This window comes from Halichoerus grypus, chromosome 1, assembly GCF_964656455.1.
Source record: "Halichoerus grypus chromosome 1, mHalGry1.hap1.1, whole genome shotgun sequence".
Taxonomy (NCBI): Eukaryota; Metazoa; Chordata; class Mammalia; order Carnivora; family Phocidae; genus Halichoerus; species Halichoerus grypus.
Window position 1 is genome coordinate 103,850,655 of NC_135712.1, and position 22,936 is coordinate 103,873,590.

At 32.3% G+C, this 22,936-nt stretch overlaps 1 protein-coding gene across 1 annotated transcript in view; it reads right to left on the bottom strand.

The window, feature by feature from the left end:
* The window catches only part of RSRC1 (arginine and serine rich coiled-coil 1), a 406,629-nt gene that overhangs the window by 303,775 nt on the left and 79,918 nt on the right, over positions 1-22,936 (bottom strand). The window contains exon 4 of the mRNA XM_078069970.1: positions 1,619-1,792. Within this exon, the coding sequence (XP_077926096.1) occupies positions 1,619-1,792 (174 nt within the window). The remainder of the gene's footprint in view (positions 1-1,618; positions 1,793-22,936) is intronic.

A 22,936-nucleotide genomic window follows, 5' to 3' on the forward strand; every position in this document is an offset into this window, starting at 1 on the left:
TCTTTCCTGAAACCACCCAACCTCCCTTTTTTATCCATGCACTCATTTTTCTTACCTTTAAAATCTCCATAATAATGCTTTATGTAATATTAATTTTATACAACTGTGTAATTATTCTGGTGAAGTGGAAAGCAAATATTTAATGACTACCAGAAAGCATAGTCACTCTTCTCATAGCCACATAACATCTAAAGTATAAACCAAAAGAAAAGCAAAAAAGGGATAAGGAGCAAGGTAGTTCCTTGACTGACATAATTATTCATCCTCTTAGTCCATATTTTCCAGTCTCAAAAAGCCATTCTCTATCCTCTCTTCAAATCTATCATCCTCCTGACTTTCTCCCTCTCTCAATAGATTTCTCTCATATCCTCTCTGATCTTAATTCCACTCTACCACTCTAGCTAACTCAGCCTCCCTATCCTTATGGCCAGATATCCAACCCCATCTCCGCTCCTATAACATTCAACAATCCTTAAAACTAGAAAAAGAACTCGAAATTTTGCAGGACCACAACTGCTCTGTGTGCATTAAAAGTTGTGAGGTCATCAGGAAAAAGAAAGTCATATAATAATACTATCCTCTTCCAAAGTCCACCACACATTTATCATTTCAAAGAATCTGACAGGTTTATATAGTATCACTGTAAATCTGGAAATAAAAAATAAACACACAGACAACTGTGAAAAAGAAAAGGATGAGAGATGAGTTCCATATCCTTTAATAAATTTAATTCTTCATAGAATCAAGATCTCAAGGAACTACATTTAAGATCCTGACAAGCTCTTTGATTTAACACTGAAAACTGATACATTACAGATAAACGCTTTAGTACTGAAGTATTACAGTGAATATACATGGGGTGTTGAAAGACTCACAAAGGGGGATAAATTCCAAGATGTTCTACTTTTTATAATAAAAGAGCCCAATGTCAGTTTTGAATAAAACAAACAAGCTATAATTCAAACTACAAACCAAGATTTTGTTTCATTTTAACATTTTCTAATTTAACAAACAGTTATCAATGGATTTCAACCTCCAACTGGACAAAGTTAGACTAATTGTTTCAATAAACCGATTCCAGAAAAAATAAATTCTGGGTCTCACACACACATACACTCACTCTAACACACACACAAACACACCCCTAACAGTGGTCAAGTCCCATTCTATATAGAAAGAAGTCTAACCAATAGTAAATCACATGGTTCCCTACCTTCGTTTTACTTTTACCCTTTTCCCCTAACAGCTTTACAATAAATTAATAGACATTTTTAATCATGAGCTAGTCTTTAAATTTTAAAAGCATATTCATGGTAAGGAAATTGAATGTAGAACTTTCCTAAAGAATTATGTAAATTTTCTTTTACTGACATACTAAGCTTTGATCATGCCATTTATTTTGTTTCTAAAATTTGTTATATAAGTCTTTAATGAAAACAGGAATATAAAGGAAGCACAGTAAAAGTCTGAGATAACCATTTTGATTTATCCTTTCTTCTTTATCTAATGTATTTTCCTCTTTTGTCCATCTAAGAAAAATCTCAGAGAATGAAAATTTAGTTTGAATATTGCCATGGAATCACTGAGTCATCACTACTTAAGATTTGTTTCAACTTACCCACGTTTGATGTTGTGTAATTCCTTATCCTTGCATTTATCCTTCTCCTTTTCTCTTTTCTCCTTGTCTCTGCCTTTACGTCGTTCTCTATCCCGAGATCGACTACGGGTTCTTCGGTGACTGGACCTTTCACTGCTTCGACTATGGGACCGTGGACGAGGTCTTGACCGGGACCTATATTAAGTAGATTTTATTACATTCATTTAGTGTATATTTTGTATTATGAAATGCAAATATTCTTAAAAACTATCTAAAAGGATTTAGTTTTTAGTTATGGATTTGGTAACTAAATAACTGTGTGAAGTAAACATCTGTATAGGATTCTTTATGAATAAATATACTCAATTAAAATGACATGAGGGAAATATATGTTGCCAACTTTAGAGGAAATTAAGGTTTAGTCAAAAAATGTCTGCAAGTATAAGTCTTAAAGGTTCAAATCAAGTCTTGATTACTCAAGTCTCCTCAAATAATATAACAAATCTAAATGTATTCAAAAATAGTGTCTTCCCTATCTCTATAATCTTGGCTTCCATATCTATTCAACTTCTTTTCTTACATCTATTACAATAAAACTATTACTCTCCTCCACCCTTATCCAGCTATTCTTTGTATTAAATGACAGTATAAGCTGGGATATACTGTGGTTTTTTTAAAAAGTAAAGATTTCAAATCCTGCTTACAGTACTGAAAGAAAGCCTCTACCAGACTTATCTTATAGATAACTATACAAAACAACTACCTAAACGCACTTTTGTATACTGACCAAAGGAAGTCAGATTCTATAGGGAGCCAACACTTGGGAAAAGAACAGAGCAATAAGAAAGTTTCCCATTTTATATCAGCTTCTTTTCTGAAGGCAAGGCTAACTGTGCCAATCAGGGCAGCTAAAACTCCAACAAAAAACTTCAGGATTTCTGTCCTAAAAAAACAGAAGAAAGGCTCAGCAACCACTGGAAAAAGAAAAGGAAAGGGGAATCCTAAAAAATAGTGAGAAGAGAAAGCCAAAAATTCTATATGTAAACACTACTCAAAGCCCAGGCTGAACCCTACATTATGCATAGGAGGGGAAAACTCCACAGATAGCTAAGGATAAAAGAACTGAAAACATCAAATGTCCCTGAAGAGACAGGATTTTTACAATTTTAATTCAACTAACTTTCCTGCTAGAACAAACAACTAACAAACAAAAAAATCAGTATTCTTTAGAGGAATAAAACAGAACTCAGTGTATTCAAAAATGTGACATTTGCCATGCCCAGGATAATATCCAAAATTACTAGATAATATAAGAAGGCATGAAAAATGTGATCCAATCTCAAAAGAAAAGATAATCAATGGAGATTAACCCTGAGATAAGCCAAATCTTAGAATCAGCACAAGGATTTTTAAAAAGTATAACTATACTTGCAATAAATACAAAGAAATCTCAGCAGAAAAACTAGAAAATGAAAAAAAAATGAAATTCTATAACTAAAAAATACAATATCTGATATTTAAATTATGCTGAATGAGATTAAAATCTACTAAACACTAATGAGATTAGTAACAACAGAGGAAAGAATCTGTATACTTGAAAATAAATCAATCAAGATTACCCAATCCAACAGACTAAGAGGAAAAAAGACTGTCAATAATAAAAACAGATCCTCCAGGATCTCTGTGACAATATCAAAATGTCTAACGTGTTTATTTAAATCCAAAAGTAGAGAACATAATAAGATAGAAAACAACTTTTTTGTGGTGGCCAAAATTTCCCCAAATTTAGTGAAAGACAAATTTTCAGGTCCTGGAAGTTTAGTGAATGCCAAGATAAATATGGAGAACCATGACTACTGATGAAACTGATGAAAACTAAAAGTAAAGAGAAATCTTGAAAGAAAAGTAAAAGGAAATCTTGAAAAAAAACTGACACATTACAAGTAAGAAGGAGAGCAATGATATCCATTACTGCTGGCTTCTCATCAGATACAGTGGAGATCAGAAGACAGTAGAACGAAGTTCTTAACGTGGTGAAAGAAAAAAAAAAAAACAATCAGCCCAGAATTTTATTTTTAGCAAAAATATCCCTCAAAAAATGAAAGTAAAATAAGCACATTTTTAAGATAAAGGGAAGAATAAACCATAATCATCAATAGTAAATCTGTATTACATTAAGTTCTAAAGAGAAGGCTGAAGAGAATGATGACAGATGAAAACTTGGGATCTTTAGGAAAGAATGAAGACCACTGGAAATGCTAAATATATGTGGAAATATTAAAAAACTACTTCCCTTAATTTATTTAAAATATATATATGTGCTTGGGTGCCAGTCACTAAGTGTTTGACTCTCAATCTTGGCCCAGGTCTTGATCTCAGGGTCGTTGAGTTCAAGGCCTGCATTGGGCTCCATGTCAGGCATGGAGCTTACTTAAAAAAAAAAAAAAAATACATATGTGTGTGTGTGTGGCACACGTGTGGGCTTAAAGGAAAAATTACAGTGTTTCATTGTAGAGCTTATAATGAAGGTAGATATAATACATATAATCTCTATAAAATAAAACACATGGCATGTAAATGGAGACCATACAGTTATAAGGTTTCTGTATTTCATATGAATGGTGAAATAGTAACTCTAAGTACAATGAAATGGTAAGGGGGTGTTGTAATCCTTAGAAAAAGAAATGCAAATATGTATAGCTAAAAAGCCAAAGGATGAGATAAACAAGAATTCTTAAAAATATTCAATAATCCTCTGCATGGAGCACTGGGTGTTGTGCACAAACAATGAATCATGGAACACTACATCTAAAACTAATGATGTAATGTATGGGGATTAACATAACAATAAAAAATTTAAAAAAAGAAAAAAAATTCAATAATCCAAAAGGAGGCTGGAAAAGAAGTACAAAGAAAAATCAGAGGGACAAACATAAAAATTTAAAATAAAATAATATATTATATAAAATAAATATTATGTGTATATAAAATACGTAAAACAAAATACATTAAAGTATGCATATAAAATACATAAAATAGATACATATCAGATGGTAGACTTAAATCCAAATATATAAATAAATATCTTAAATATTAATAGAATCAATACTTTAATTAAAAACAGCTTGTCCTTCTTTAAAAAAAAGGGTGGGGGGCACCTGGGTGGCGCAGTTGTTAAGCGTCTGCCTTTGGCTCAGGTCATGATCCCAGGGTCCTGGGACCGAGCCCCACATTGGGCTCCCTGCTCAGCAGAAAGCCTGCTTCTCCCTCTCCCATTCCCCCTGCTTGTGTTCCTGCTCTTGCTCTCTCTCTCTCTGTCAAATAAATAAATAAAATCTTAAAAAAAAAAAAAAGAAGAAGAAGAACTTGTCCTGGGGTGCCTGGGTGGCTTAGTCTGTTAGGTGTCTGACTCTTGATTTCGGCTCAGGTCATGATCTCAGGTTTGTGAGATGAGCCCCGAGTTGGACTATGCGCTGGGAGTGCAGCCTGCTTAAGATTCTCTCTCCCTCTCCCTCTGCCCCTCCACCCCTTTACTCTCTCTCTTAAGAAAAAAAAAAAAAACCTTGTCCAAATGAATCAAAAGGCAACACACAACTACATGCTATCTACAAGATATTTACTTTAAATTTACAGACACAGGTTGAAAGTAATGGCTAAAAATAGATATATCATGCAAACAGTAAGCACAGGAAGGGTGGAATGAATATATTAATATCAGATAAATTAGACTTGAGAAACTAAAAGTATCACCAAAAAAAAAAAAAAATAGATACTTCATCATGATCAAAGGATCAATTCATAAGTAGAAATCATACAAAATGTTTATCTTACCACAAAAGAATTAAACTAGAGTTTAATAACAATAAAATATCTAGAAAAAGATAGAGAAATTAAATACTCTTCTAAATAATTCATTAGAAATCATAAGAAAAATTAGAAAATATTTTGAACTGAATGACAGTGAAAATACAAATAGGAAAATTTATAAGATGAGCTAAAAGCAATGTTTAGAGGTAATCTTATAGCTTTAAATGTTTATATTAAAAAAGAAGAAAGGTCTAAAATCAAATGCCTAAGGTTTCATCTTAAGATGCCAGAAAAAGAAGAGCAAAAAGTAAACCCAAAGTAGGGAGAAGGAAGGAAACATTAAAGAGCAAAACTAGGGCGCCTGGGTGGCTCAGATGGTTAAGCGTCTGCCTTCGGCTCAGGTCATGATCTCAGGGTCCTGGGATCGAGTCCCGCATCGGGCTCCCTGCTCCTTGGGAGCCTGCTTCTCCCTCTGCTTCTCTCTCTCTGTCTCTAATGAATAAATAAATAAAATCTTTAAAAAAAAAAAAAAAAAAGAGCAAAACTCAATAGAATAGAAAGCAATAATGAAAAAAAGCCAAAATCTGGTTCTCTGAGAATACCTACATATTTGGTAAATCCTTAGCTAGACTAAACAAGAAAAATAGAAAAGAGCAAACACAAATTACTCCCCCAAAGGATGATAGAGAGATTGCATAAATGAGACCTGGGTATTTCGGACATATGTAGGTCTTGAAGAGAATTACATGGGTTGCAACAATAGTAATGCCTATCTTCTTTCATCCCTAACTGGTTTACTCAGTGAATGAAGAGCAATATTATATGATAAAGTCACACACATTTTTTAATATATGATTTTGAGAAGTTACAATATTTCTTGCTACAATGAAATCATGGGTTTATTATCCTAATTTATAAAAATTAAATTTCTATCATTTTCTCTTTAAGTTTGATTGCTCCTTCTCTTAATTTTGACACAGGACTTCTTTCCACATAAAGTTTTAATTTATCCTGACAATTTATTTCCCCCACAAATGTTAGTTTATTCATTTCTAATTAAATCTATTATATGTGAATATATAGAAATTTTAACAGATTATTCTAAAATCTTTGACCAGTAATCATATAAAATTTAAAGTTTTCTATTAAAAGAAAGTAATAATAATAAAAATGGAGAGGGGCCTTTTTTGTTATAGCCTCAACCACTATACATATATATTTTATGTATATACACAGAGTATATTATTTTAATTTGGTTCTACATTGTTCAGGACCAAAATATGATTCTTGCAATTAGTTTTCATTTAACTAGTGAAAATGCGGAGTATAAAAGACAAGTTAACATAGTTTAAACTCTAACAACAAAACTAAGTTTCTCTTTTTTAATGAATCTTTAATGTAAGCTCATTTCTTAGTGGTTTGCCCTTTTGTAAAAAAATACACTGACAAAAATGTGCAACCATTTGTGGTTTACAAATGAGGTGGATTTGGGTGAAATCATGTTTTTTCACTGTATCTTAAAAAACAGATGTATCTGCTATTAATATACCCAAAGTTATACAAGTATTAAGTTAAAAAAAAATAAAGGATTTCTTATATAGTGGTGTCCTCAATTGAGCAAGTTATTTCCTCTCTGGGCATCTGTTTCCTTATCTACAAAAGGGGGATAATAACTACCTTTCAGGGTTACCTAACTGAATTGTGAGATAGCAGACAAGTGATTTGGGAGCAGGCAGGCACCGAGAAAGATGTAACTTAGGGATGTGCTAATCTGAATGAATGAGTAAAATCTGAATCGGAAGCATATTAAGTATGTTTCCCTCATGCTATAGCTAATCCAGTAAAGAGCAGCATTTTGATTTTGATAAACCTTTAAAATCTTAAAGCTGGCATAAGGATTACTCAAGTCTCAATATATTTCTTTTATACAGGAAGGTAAGGAATAATAACCTTGGCCAACAATCCATGTCTTCTCCACAGGAAACCCACAGAAGCCAAATACATGATCTTCACAGATTTGCTATTAACAAGAAAATCACATCACCTATCATATAAGCTTTTGAAGAATAAAAGGGGATATTTTTGAGAGTCGAGACGGGCACAGTAACATGAAGACAACAGGCCTAAATTGGCACTGCCCCAGAGAAACCAGAAAGTAGGATTACTCTACCACCACCACAGCAAAGCTAGATACCACAATTAGAGGCCTTCTATCAATTACTATCTGCCCACCCTCCCTCAGAACCTACTTTCCAAATCTCTATTCCTCCCAATATCCTCAACTCATAAAAAACACACAATTATCTCCAAACTCATCTCATGGTTTTCCCTAACACAAAGATTATGCTGTAGAAAACCTATGACTGCCATTCTCCAAAACATCTTGCTCATTATTCACCATATGTGAATATATGCAACCCATGCCATTTTGGAATGTTGCTGATGTGGCTCAAAGAACTATGATAGCAACAGCAGATCTGAAAGTTAAGCCATCCATGATGTCAAATTTAAAGAAAGTAAGAAGTTTTAAAATATCACAGTATGCAATAAAGCTACTGGGCTTTTCCCCTCTAATGTTTTAATGTTTTTATTTTAATTATCATATTGTAGGCCTCTTAATTTTGCTTATAGGCTACAAGAAGCAAAAAATTACTCCAGAGAGAATACATGGGGAAAAGATTAAGTCCGAAATACAGGCAAAATAACATTATTAAAGGCTGTTTAAAAGGACCACAAAATTCAAACAAAGATTTAAAATGAATTAAGCTGCTGACTTCTTAGTTGTCATGAGAATTACTTTATATAATATCTTACACATATGGACAACTCCATTTACTTTATTAAGTAACTTTAACTATATATTTGAAGGATCTCCATCAAGAAGAAAGTATCAGATCACAGTAAAGAGATTTCCTACCCTGACCAAACAAAAAAGTTAAAGTACACTAAAATTTAAGATGTTATTTGTCCCTCGTTCATTAAATAAATACCCTTCTGATAAATCACTCTAGAAGTCTCTAGAGTACCATAACCAAAATGGAGATATATTATAAAGCAAAGAAACATTTGATAAAAAATGTGGCACTCTAGAACACATAATATATAAGCAATAAATGGACAGCAGATGTCCTATTATACCAGATAAATGCTTTCAATATCTACAGAATAGGAACAATCACCATAACATCCCTACATAAAATGAATTACTGCCCTCAAAAACCAATACGTCAAGTTTCTTAATTGGCTAATAAGTTCTAAATACATGTAATCAAAACAAATATCCTAATATTTTATCTTTCAAAAAAAACACCAATACTTCAAATAGTCTCTTAAGTAGAGTTCTATAAATAAAGACTATATTTACCATAAAGTAAAACTATACTTAAATTAAATTTTAAAATTATACATTGAATAAATTAACATGAATTCCATGTCAGAATGACATTTTGAACATGGTTATCTACTTTCACACCCAACTGAAATCCAACAAAAAAACACAACCACAGGGGGAATTTTTTTTTTTTTTAATGTACACTCTAAGAAAGAAATATCCTATGAAAAGGGAAGTGTCCACTGGTGGCTCAGGGCTCTGTAAAACAAGATGTCATCGAAGGATCTGAAAACAAACTTAACTTTTCCCATAAAGTTCCCCATTTATTAAAGAAACTCCATTTCATTGTATTAATAATGTACAGTGCCACTCAAGAAACCTTGTAAAGTCACCTAAAACCTTCAGTCCATTCACAGAATTGCCTATTACTGCTGATCCAGGAAAATTCTGCACATTATCATGAACAACAACAACAAAAGGAATCAACATCCATACAAAGCAACTACAATTGAGCCTTAACACAGGTTTGAACTGTGCAGGACCACTTATATGTAGATTTTTTTCAATAGATGCAGTACAGTACTGTAAATGTATTTTTCTTATGATTTTCTTAATAACATTTTTTTTCTAGCTTACTTTATTATATGAATACAGTATACAACATATAACATACAAAATAGATGCTAACCAATTGTTTATGTTATCAATAAGGCTTTTGATCAACAGTAGGATATTAGTAGTTAAGTTTGGAGGGAGTCAAAAATTTTATGTTGATTTTTGACTGCATGGTGGACTGGCACCCCAAGAGTCAACAATATTAAAAAAACAACAACAAAGTTAGAATCAAGTATGCCCCACAAAAATACCCACAAAGCAGAGGAGTCTATAACATAATATTCCAACATTAATTAAATATAGCATAGAAGAGACACATTACTGATAAAAATTCAAGAAAAAGAAAACTTCTAAAAAATAAAAGTTGCAAAAACAATCAGAAAAAGTAATAGAAAGAAGAGGTAGACAATGAACATCCAACTTAACTGTGGCTACCGAAAAAGAAAAAAAAAAAAGGTAACAGAACTAACATTCACTTTTAGTTCCAAGAACATTTTTCGAACTAAAAGAATCTATATGTAGAAAGGGTCCACTGTGTATCTGGGGAAATGGATTAACCATAGTCAGCTCTTGAGATATACCCTGATGAAGTTACTGCATATTTACAATTAAGAAAAAAGAATCAAAAACTAATGATGTAATGTATGGTTATTAACATAACAATAAAAAATTAAAGAAAAAAGAATACTCTGATCAAGTCACTAACAACGAAAGAAAGTCACATTGGCATCAGTCTTCTCAAATGCAAGATAAATAGCAAAACAATGGCTTTAATTTTCCTTGAGGAGCTCAAGGGGGGAAACTGTGTTCACAATGTTGTATCTAGTCAAGTTATTCTTCAAGTATCAAAACTATAGAAAAAAAGTGATAAAAGTACTAATTTATGTTAGACTCTAATAAGTCAAGGACATGCTACAATTTCCAGGTTAAGCACTCAAAGTAAATTAAAAGAATGTAAGCTAACAAGCTAAAAAGAAAATGCAATAACATTAAACCAAAGAAGGTAAGAAAGAAGGGGAAAAAAAAGAAAATGGATTGGAACAAATAGAAAACAAAGAAGAGAGATTTAAATCCAAATATAACAGTAATCAATCAATAAATAAGACTAAATAGCACAATTGAAAGAAAAAGGCTGTCAGACTGAAAAAAGCAAATTATAGACAGCTTTCAAAATGAACACATTAAATATAAAACAAAGTGTGAAAGTATAAGTATGGGAAAAATATCATGCAAGCACTAAAAAAAGAAAAACGAGATAATGTCAATATCGATAGACTTCAATGTAAGAAATATTTGTAGAAATAGAGACACTGCATGATGATGAGGTCACTCCAAAAAGAATACAAAACAATTTTGAACTTGCAAGTCTACAATCAGGATTTGTCTGTGAGTTCTTTCAGTAACTAATAAAATAAGAAGGTGTTGGGGGGTGGGGAGAAGGTAAGATATAAGATTTGAACAAATGGTAGTTAAATTCACTTATTTAACTACATCCCAAAACTGTGTAATATTCATTCTAAACATGTGTGTCTGTTATACTTCCTAAAATAAACCTATGATGTGCCATAAAGCTAATCTCAATATATTTCAAAAATGAAAGGTGTTCAGGGGCGCCTGGCTGGCTCACTAGGTAGAGCATGTGACTCTTGATCTCAGGGTTGTGAGTTCGAGCCCCACATTGGGTGTAGATATTACTTAAAAACAAAATCTTTAAAAAAAAAAAAAAATGAAAGAGTTCAGATTATGTTCTCTGACTACAGTGAAATTAAGCAAGAAAAAAACAAGACAACTAGAAAAGCCTCTAAATGTTTGGAAATAATTTTTCAATATAACCCATGGGAAAGATGAAATTACAATAGATATTTTTTAAATATTTGAACTGAATAAAAACTAAAATATGGCATATCAAAAGTATGTAGGCTAGCTAAAGCACAGTAAAGGTGAAAATTTATAGCATTAAAAACACATACCAAAAAATAATAAAAGCGAAAATAAATTATCTAAGCAGCCATTTCAAAGAGTCAGGAAAAAAAAACAGAAAATTATACTCAAGATAAACAGAAATAAAAGCAAAAATTAATGAACCAGAAAGATAGTTAATTTTTTAAAAAGACTCATAAAGTTGATAAATTCTCAGTGGAAATGACAAAAAAAAATAGAGAAATCACAAATAAAATAATATTATAGTTAAGTGACCTTTCACCCACAGGGATGTTAAAAGCTCTGGGAATAGCTGTCTCACCACAAATGATTAGAAAAGCAGGCAAAATGTATGAAATAATTATTTCAGACACTGAACAATAAGCTAGCACAAAACTGTGATTCCCCAAGAAAAAGGAAACAAATAAGGGAACCCTAGGATTGCCCCAGCTTACTGCCTTGAGGAAGTTTCCAAGCCACAAAGCAAGGAGAGGGAACCCAAACAGAACTTTGAAGACTTTCTGACTTAAGGAGATAGACAGACCTTCAAGGAGGTCAAGGTGGCTAGAATTTGTAAGGCCTTAGGAAGTTGGACAGAGAGGGATCCAGATATCTGCAGTGGGCTCCCCTAGATCTTCTGACAAGTTCTACTCTATAGATACGTGAGGTGACATTCCATGCTACATGGGGAAAATACACTGGAAAGCAATAGAAATCCCGAATAGCCTACGGGGGGAGAAACAGTATTCCACCAGCCAGAGTGGAGACACTTTGTACATGGGGCACTGTACAGAGTCAAGTATTGACACTAGAGCTAAATAAGCCATACAGTAAAGAGGTATTCTGGACCCATGCTAATGAAGCTTAAAAGCAAGCCTTGATATTGGCAAAATACCATCTGAAGAAGTTAGACCACGGGTACATGAGGGTGTATTATAGTCTTCTCTGCTTTAGTGGATGCTTATAATTTTCAATCAAAGGCTAAAAAAATTATTTGAAACTTCATTTATAAGTTATTTAAAACTCACCATACCAATCACAATGGTTTTTTAATTCAATTCACATAAGCCTACTGACAGAAAGTACCTGAAACCTTATGTCAAAAGACTATTTCAAATACAAACACCACCAATAATGCTATTTCTTTGGAGAAAACATACACATTCTCAATTTTAAGATGAATTCAGTGGGTTAATATTCTTCAGCTTTGGTCAGTTATGGACCCTACATCTGCCTCAGAGAAATCTATCTAGATCAGTCAAGTTGCCAACTATTCTAAACTGGAGAACCAAGATCAACTGTCCTCACCAGGGGCAGAGGATCAAGCCTCTAGTTGTGTACATGGGGCACTGTACAGAGTCAAGTGACTGTGAACAGGGGTTGCTTGTATATTCCTGACACAGTAATTCCCTATCTATAGTGCCCTAACTGAAATGTTTCTTATCAAAATTTCAGATACATTTATCTGGACCTATAACTGACATCAAGTTTTAAAACAGACTTAACAGAATTCAAAGCTGATAAATAAAAATCAAAACCAATCTCTCATTTACCATGATAGTTTATGCTCTAAAATGTGCATAATAATATGCTTGCTTATATCTCTTATTTAGCAATGTTATAGGGCATAACATTTTTCCCTGTTATTACTAAGTATCTTCTACATGCTAAGAAGCATGCTAGCTATATTCATCTATTTTATCTTTTAATTCTCCACAGTATTTAAACATATAGTTGTTATTGTCCTCTTCTTTTGGTGTTTGAGGGATTTTTTTCTTGCTTTGGGTGGAGGCGGGTGGGTTTTTGTTTTTTTGTGGGTTTATTTATTTATTTATTTTTTGGTTGGTTGGTTTGGTTTGGTTTTTGCTCTGAGAAAACTGAACTCTCCAGTTTTCAGAGTTCACAGGGCCAATGTGTGATGGAGCTGAAATTTGAACCCAGGTTTCTCCACATCCTTTCAACTACAGCACACTGCCAGTAAGATCTGATTGCAGTATCATTTTCAAATAAACTCCGTAAGAAAATAAATATCTATACAAACTCATTTCCAAAATATTACCAAAAGACTTAAGTCCACCTTATTACATACAGGTAGATCCATTCAACTAAGTGTCTTGGAATTCTCATCATGTCAATCTTCAAAAATTCCCAATCATCATCTCTAGTCCCCCGATTTTTAAGAGAAGATATTAAAAGATACAATGGGGAAGAGAAAAAAAAAAGCAAAAGAGAAATGCGGAATGCCAGTGCCTCCCCCCTAAAAAAGCATATAACCCACCCACTATGCCAAAGGTTAAGTCATTTAGTCAAGTTCAAAGATCTTCAAAGACTTCTTAGATCCAGATAAGCCCATATGTTACCAAAATTCTAAGGAAAAGCTATTACTTTCCAATCTGCTTCTCATGTTTAAGATACAGAACACACAGATGCTTGGCATCACTCATCAGTCTTCCTAAATTTTCACACCAGATAATCAAGGTCCACCAATAACTTTCCTATCTAAAAATCTCAGAAATGTCTTTATTCCATCACTGCCTGGTTCACTTGTTAAATCTGAAAGTAACCATAAAAGACCATTCAGTTACTGTACAATAAGTGTTAATTTGCTAATTTCTTCACAGGTAATCAATTAAAATGTAAAATATTGGATAAAATTAGTTGCACTAAATTTAACAGCTGTTCCATAAGCATAATTAGTTTCACAAGGGCCATATGTATTCTGAACAGAGACAGAGTTGAAACAAACAGACAGATTTTAAGCAAGTTCGAGAAAATCTGCATTTAATTAGCAGGTGGGCACTACAACTGCATAACGTTTTTATACATTTATATTTATGAAGTGACAGAAGATCTAAAGGCTTTTTAAAATGGCGTTTATTGTTTGAATGGGAACTGTTTTGCTGCATGCTAAAGTGATTTAAGTCCTTATAGCTCTGCTTTGAAAAAAATCATAAATGGTGAAAGAAAACATGTGGAAAACTGTAAAACTAGAAAGAATTTGCGACAAAAAACAGATACACATACCATAACTAAAAGGAAACTACACTTAATTAAATGTACACTACATCTGGAATATCAGCCTAATAAAACGTGAAACTATTAATTTTCATTGTTCTAAAGGAAATGAGGTCAGTGTCATTTAATAATTCCTCCAATTACATTGGACTAACTCATTGGACTGTATGTTCTGGATACCATCTAATCTTAAAATACTATATATTTTACAATATCCTTAAGTTAAACTTTTTAAATAAAGGCATTTAAATTACAAAGGAGTAAAAGAATAAAATCTGTAAATGAAATTCTTTAGCAGCTGGTAGCTACCAGCATTACATTTTAAACTGTATGACTTTTGCATAAAGTTTTTCATGGATGCCCATAATAAGTAAGAGATTACACTTGTTAGTTCTTATTAGCACTAAAATCACCACTTTAAGTATATAAGTAGAATACATGATTTTAAAAATTAAAATGTTTACCCAGCCAATAATTTCATTAGTGGGCTATATCCATCATATTTAAATATTATAAAAATGTTATTTTTTCAAAGGCAAATGTTTTAAGAAGTCCTTAATTAATAGAGTAATATTTGAAAAAGAAAATGATAATTTTCCAAAATAAAACAGAAAATTGAAGCAAATTCCTGCACTGTCTGTATGTGTGGGAAAGAATTAGAGAGGAGGAGAGTGCTTGCTTATCAACTAAGTGAATGTAAAAATCTTAATGTTTCTTCACCTAGATAAATAATGTACCATCGCACTTAGGTATCAAAGATACTAAACTTCAAATTTTTTCTTTAAAAAGAAAAATGAAAAAATTTAAATTATTAAACATAAATTTTTATTTTGGCATCCTATTTTTGGAAATCAAATATGAACTTAGCACACTTTCTAATTTGAAATACTTAAATCTCTACATGAAAATTTTTAAGTGTCATGGAATCCTTACATCAAAAACAATCTTTTTAAACAAATTTGATTATAAAATCAAACTCTAATAACTTCATGTGTTTTATAATTAACATTAATAATTACTTCATATTCAAAAATAAAACAGAAAAATACAGATCCCTTTGCCCCGAAATAATTAAGATTTTTTAACTAAAATTTTCCATTAAAGGATTACTTCCTTATTCATAATAGATAAAAACTAAAAAGAACAAAAATCTTAACATATTTCAATTATATAGCAAATTCTATGGTTTTAAAGCTGGAGGGAAATCTTAAGACACTGAACAGTTTAGTTTTAAGGTATTTACTAAAAACATTTTTTAAATTATTTTTAAAAAGCCTCAAGTGACTTGCTGCAAGACTTCATACAATGCAAATACATAAAACATAAAACTTAAATGGACAGACTGATGAGTTTATAAATCAGACCATATTCTGCTGCCTTCAAGTAGGAGTTCCAATTCTTTGTCTTTTGCTGCTCTTCCAAACTGTGAACAAGTTGTGCAACAAAGGCAATTAATGGTAATAAAACAATCAGAGAAAACAAGATACCTACGGCATGAAACTTTCCTCAATACTCAACATATAAGTGAAAACCAGGATGGCTACACCCAGCATTATTGTGTACTGTACTGTACTGAATTGTATGCTCAGGTACAAGATGAATTCTTGAAATTGAGGTATGTATGTATTAGTTTATTCCTGATTGCAAGTGAGTACTCTAAAAATAATCCTAGTGTGGTTTCTCCCCTTATAAACTATACAATAGGAAGCAGGGGAGATTTTTTTGAAGAAACCATCTATGTATTTAAGGTCTTATTCCAAAATACAAGAAGAAACAAAGGCAAAATAGAAATGTGTAAGAATGTTTTAAATAGTTAAATCAAAATTCAAAAGTCATACTTTTTCCTGGTTCCCCCCTGGATCTTTACCCTGCATGTTTCCAAAGTGATTTGATAAAGGTATTCACAAACTCAAGTTCAAAATGCAGTACAAATAATTGATTATATACTATTGGAAATAGCATCAACAAGTAAAAACAGTAAACCTAAAAGTGGGAGCTCACCTCAATAGCACATAGCAAGTGTGGAATTTTATCAACAATAAAACCAAAAACAAAATCTTCAGGCTCATATTTACACTTAAAATTATCATTTTACTGTTTACTATTATATAATTTCTTTTCTCTTCAAAGGTCCTTGATAAAAAGAAATGGTTTCAATACATAATTATGTCTAACTATTTTAAGCTGACATTTTTCCTTTTTAAACAAGACAAGCAAAAACACAACTTTCAAACTAAATCAATATTAAAATGAATAGCCCATAAGTTCACTAGAAGAACAAATTACTCAGATAATACAAAAGTACTTCTTTTTTTAAATCATTCATTTCCCTTTCACTACTGATTAAGGGAAGAGGAGGTTACATATTTTAAAAAGTAACTTTGTAAAAAAAATAGGGTAATTTTGTAAGTATCCTTTGGCTTGGCACAGGAAAAAGAGTATTAAAACCCACTTTATTCTCTTGAAAATAAGATTAATAAAACCAGTGTATTCTCTTAAAAATTATTTTTTAAATTCTCAAATTATCACCCAGAGCTTTCTTTATAGATAAACAGAAAGTAAGCTACTTTCCCATTAAATTACTTACATTTATTTGCATTAATAGAGATTAATGTGGAGGAAGTGTGAGAACTGGAAGCAGTGACAACTGACAACCTAATTATAAAAGGAGAATAGATAAAAATAGAACTACCTTACAATCTAGTAATTGCACTACTGGGTATTTAGCCCCCCAAAAACCCACAAAAACTAATTCAAAGAAATAGATGCACCCCTATGTTTATACCTGATTTTTCAAAATAGCCACATTAGGGACACAGCCCAAGTGTACATCAATAAATAAATGGATAAAGAAGATGGTGTGTGTGTGTGGGGGGGTGTGTACAATGCAATATTATTCAGCCATAAAAAAGGAATGAAATCTTGCCATGTGCAACATGGATGGAGCTAGAGGAATAATACTAAGTGAAATAAGTCAGTCAAAGAAAGATAAATACCATACGATTTCACTCATATGTGGAATTTAAGAAACAAAACAAACAAGCAAAGGAAAAAAAAAAAAGGAGAGAGAGAGAGGGGCCAAGAAACAGACTCTCTTAACTAATGAGAACAAACTGTTGGTTACTAGAAGGAGGGGAGTGAGGAGATGGATGAAATGGGTGATGGGGATTAAGAAAGTGCACTTGTCATGATGAGTACCAGGTGTTGTATGGGAGTGTGGAATCACCATATTGTACACCTGAAACTAATACAACTCTGTATGTTAACTATATTGGAATTAAAATAAAATAAAAAATAATAAAAAAGAGATAAGCAGAATATACTTAAAAATTAGACACTGGAACTATCAAATCAGAATACTGTGGGACTATCTAGCCTACTAGTCAAAAATGCACTTTATAGCATTACCATACAGTTCAATATACCATGCCATAATTGATATTCATAAAGGCCCCAAGTCATTAGCAAAAACAGAATACAACTGCACTTGAACTTCCTTTTCAAAAAACAAAAACAAAACTCCTACTCATGAAAATTAAAACCCAAAATACCTATCCTTAGGGAGGAATATTATCCAAACCATCTTAAATCATTAAAAAAAAGAATTCTAATTATTATTTGAACCATTCTGTCCTTTGAAAGCAAAGTACTGAACCTGTGCAAAAAAAAAAAAAAAGCTTAAAATGAAAAAAGGTTTCTACACAAACTCTCAAAGTATTTTCCATTAACACTTAGCCTACAGTATTAACTCTTAGAGTCTGAAGAAACCTAAGACTGCCTTACATACTCATATTTGGACCTGAGTAAGCCAGACTCCAGAATACCAAGAAAAATATCTTATGAAGGGATTTAAAACAAAGTTTATAATCTCAGGCATACTGACAAGCCAATATGAATCCCAGTTGGGGTTTCCCTAACACCCTAATAAAAGAATTTATACATGTCAGTTATATATTTGACATTATAAACTTTATAAATGATTTGTGATTAATGTATACAACTGAAAAGACAAAAAAAATTAAAGTAAACTGAGAAGACAAAAACACATAAACACCTTCCTGCCTTATGTCATTTGCATTGGCTCTTCCCACTGTCTCAACACTGTTTCCCAAGCATATCAGACTCCTTTACTTCTCAAATCTCTATCCAAATGTCATCTTTTCATTAACCTCTATAATGGCCACTCCGCTAAATACTGAAACCTGACTTCTCCCCTGACATCCACAGCACTCAATTCCCCACACCTTGTCCTATTTTTCTTTTTTCATTACATTAAACTTAACATTTACATTGTTTACTTATATTTACTGTCTATTAACTAACCTCCTTGCTAGAATGTAAACTCTAAAAGGACAATCTCTTTTATTAACTGACATATCCCAAGTGCCTAGCCACAAAGAAGAGACTAAAATATTTGTTAAAAATAAATTCATATACAACTTTCCTGATTTTTCCCATTTTCTTTTAATCTTGCATGATTATTTAATATTTTTCCTTAATAAATTCATTTAAATATTTGTTATCTAATTTGTCATTTCCATGTATCTAAATTATCTTACTATTAGAAAGTAATGACATCTCTTCTTCCTAATAAAATGGCATATGTACAACTACAAGATAAATTATAAAAACACTATGAACTATTCTGGTTCAAATTTTCATTGCTTTGTGTCTTTCACACTATATCAATAACAACTAAGAAAACACATTAAGAAAACTGCAATGAAGTGATTACTCTAAGCCAGTCTATGTTATGAAGTTCCAAGAAGGATCCTTACTATGCCACATTTATCCAATTCATTTTGCTCCCTTATCCTAACTGCTCCTCAATACAGTTTATGAAAAGCATTTCATAAACTTTCAGGACTCAAATGAGTTTACTGATCATCTAGTTCAAGGATTGTCAACCTTGGCCCATCCTCAGTCACCTGAGCTTTTAAAAATATAATTATGGCCAAAAATAAAATAAATAAACCTTGACCTACACCTCATATCTTATACAAAAATTAACTCAAAGTAGATCACAGACTTAAAAGTAAAACATGAAATTATAAAACTTCTAGAAGAAAACTTGGGAAAAAAGCTGGGAATCTAGTACTTAGCAAAGAGTTATCAGATTTGATAACAAAAACACAATCCATTAAGGGAAAAACTGAAAAATTAGACTTCATAAAAATTTAAACTTTTGCTCTGCTCTGTAAAAGACCCCATCAAGAGAATGAAGATTAGGAGAGAGCTAATAGATTAGGAGAAAATATTTGCACCACATATCTGACAAAAATATCATGAACTCTTAGAACACAAAAGAAAAAACAAAACAAAACCCTCAAAACTCATCAGTTAAAAAAAAAAAAAGGACAATTCCCTGGGAAAATGAAAACACATTAACAGAAATTTCACCAAAGTGTATATACAGATAACAAATAATCAGATGAAAAGACAAAAATTAGAATCATATGGATTTGGGGGGTAAAATGGAAAATAAGAGCACACTGAGGTCACCCCATCCCACATTTACAACTAGATATCATCCTCATCCAGATAAATAAACTGGAAAGCAATCCGAAGACTGGCAGAACAAACTCCACAACTAAATATAAGAAGACAACATATAGTGATAAAGAAAAAATTTTAAAAGCAGCAAGACAAAAGAAGATGGTAACTTAAAAGGGAAAACCCAGAAGGCTAGCAAAAGATTTTCCAATAGAAACTTTACAAGCTGGAAGGGAGTGGGGCATGATATATTCAAAGTGCTGAATGAGAAAAACCTGTAGCCAAGAATACTCTATCCAGCAAGGCTATCATTCATAATAGAAGGAGAGATTAAAAGTTTCCCAGACAAACAAACACTAAAAGAGTTCATGACCACTAAACCAGCCCTAGAAGAAATACTAAAGGGGACCCTTTGAGTGGATAGGAGAGACCAAAAGTGACAGTATAAAGGTAGGAGACACAAAAGTGTAAAAATGAATATGTCTGTAAAAAATCAGTTAAGGAATTCACAAAATAAAGGGGTATAAAATATAACAACATATACCTAAAATGTGAGGAGGAGAGGAGTAAAGAATGGGATCAAACTTAAAGGACCATCAACTTAACATAGACTGCTACATGCAGAAAAGGTTATACACAAACCTAATTGTTACCCTATATCAAAAACCACTAATAAACATGCAAAGAATAAAGAGAAAGACATCCAAATACATCACTAAAGAAAATCAGAAAACTGAAAAAGAGAAAAAGGAACAGAGAAAATCTTCAGAAACAGCCACAAAATACATAATAAAATGACAATAAATAAATATCTTTCAGTAATTACTTTGAATGCAAATGGACTAAACACTCCAAGACACTGGGTGACAGAATGGATAAAAAGAAAAAAACAAGACCCATCTATGTGATGCCTATAAGAACTCATTTAAGACATAAAGACACCAGCAGATTGAAAGTGAAGGGATGGAGAAACATCTATCATGCAAATGGATGTCAAAGGAAAGCCAGAGTACCAATACTTATAATAGGACAAAATAAATTTTAAAAATAAAGACTGAAACAAGAGACAAAGACATTATATAATCATAAAGGGAACAAACCAATAAGAAGATATAACAATTGTAAATATTTATGCACCCAACATAGGAGCACCCAAATATATAAAACAGTTAAAAGCAAACATAAAGGAACTAATCAATAATAATACAATAATAGTAGGGGACTTTAACACCCCACTTATATCAATGGACAGATCAATCTAAAGAGAAAATCAACAAGGAAACAATGTCTTTGAATGACACACTGGAACAGATGAATTTAACAGATATATTCAGAACATTCCATCCTAAAACAACAAAACACACATTCTTTTCAAGTGTACATGGAACAATCTCCAGAATAAATCACATATTAGCTCACAAAACCAGCCTCAACAAATTCAAAAAGATCGAAGTCATACCATGCATCTTTCCTGACCACAAAGCTATAGAAGTCAAAGACAAGAAAAAATCTGGGAAGACCACAAATACATGGAGGTTAAATAACATGCTACTAAACAATGAATTTGTCAACCAGGAAAAATAAATTAATTAATTAATTAATTAAAAAGTACATGGAAACAGATGAAAATGAAAACATAATGGTCCAAAACCTTTGGAATGCAGCAAAAGTGATTCTAAGAGAGAAGTTTATAGGAATACAGACCGGCCTCAAGAAGCAATAAAAAAAATGTAAAATAAACAACCTAACATCACACCTAAAGAAGCAGGAACAAGAACAACAAACAAGACTTAAAACCAGCAAAAGGAAGGAAAGAGTGAAGATTAGAGCAGAAATAAATTATACAGAAACTAAACAAACAAACAAACAAACAAACAAAAACCCACAATAAAACAGATCCATGAAACCAGGAGCTGGTTCTCCGAAAAAAAAAAAAAAAAAAGTAAAATTGATAAACCTCTAGCCAGGCTTACTAATGAAAAAAAGAGATAAGACTCAAAATCACAAATGAGAGAGAAGAAATAACAACCAACACTACAGAAATACAAAATATGAGAGTATTATGAAAAACTATATGCCAATAAATTGGACGACCTACAAGAAATGGGTAAATTCCTAGAAACGTAAACTACCAAAACAGGAACAGGAAGAAATAGAAAAGTTGAACAGACCAATTACCAGCAAAGAAGGTAAATCCATAATCAAAAAACTCCCCCAAAATGAAAGTTTTTTGTACTGGCACATAATGTACAGGAACAGACCAGATGGCTTCATAGGCAAATTCCACTAAACATTTAAAGAGTTAATACCTATTCTTCTCAAACTATTCCAAAAAAATAGAAAAGGAAGAAAAACAGAATTCTAAGTTCATTCTTGAGGTCAGCATTATTGTGATACCAAACCCAAATAAAGATATCACTAAAAGGGGCACCTGGGTGGCCCAGTCGGTTGAGCATCCAACTCTCAATCTCAGCTCAAGTCTTAATCTCAGGGTCCTGAGTTTAAGCCCTGTGTTAGGCTCCATGCATGGAGCCCACTTAAACAAACAAACAAACAAATAAATGATACCACTAAAAAAGAGAATTATGGGCCAAAATCCCTGAGGAACATAGATACAAAATTCCTCAACAAAATACTAGTAAGCCCCTATGTTTATAGCAGCAGTATTTACAACAGCCAAGATATGGAAGCAACCTAACTTCTTTGTGCAGATGAATGCTACTGACTTTTTTATTTTATTAACATAATATATTATTTGTTTCAGGGTACAAGTCTGTGATTCATCAGTCTTACACAATTCACAGTGCTCACCATAGTACATACCCTCCCCAGTGTCCATCACCCAGCTACCCCATCCCTCCCACCACCCTCCCCTCCAGCAACCCTCAGTTTGTTTCCTGAGATTGAGTCTTATGGTTTATCTACCCCTCCGGTTTCATCTTGTTTCATTTTTCCCTCCCTTCCCCTATGATCCTCTGTCTTGTTTCTCAAATTCCTCATATCAGTGAGATCCTATGATACTTATCTTTCTCTGATTGACTTATTTCGTTTAGCATAATATACTCTAGTTCCATCCAAGTCATTGCAAATGGCAAAATTTCATTTAGTAACTTTTAAAATAAATATTTAGGAATAAATGTAACAAAAATGTTCAAAAC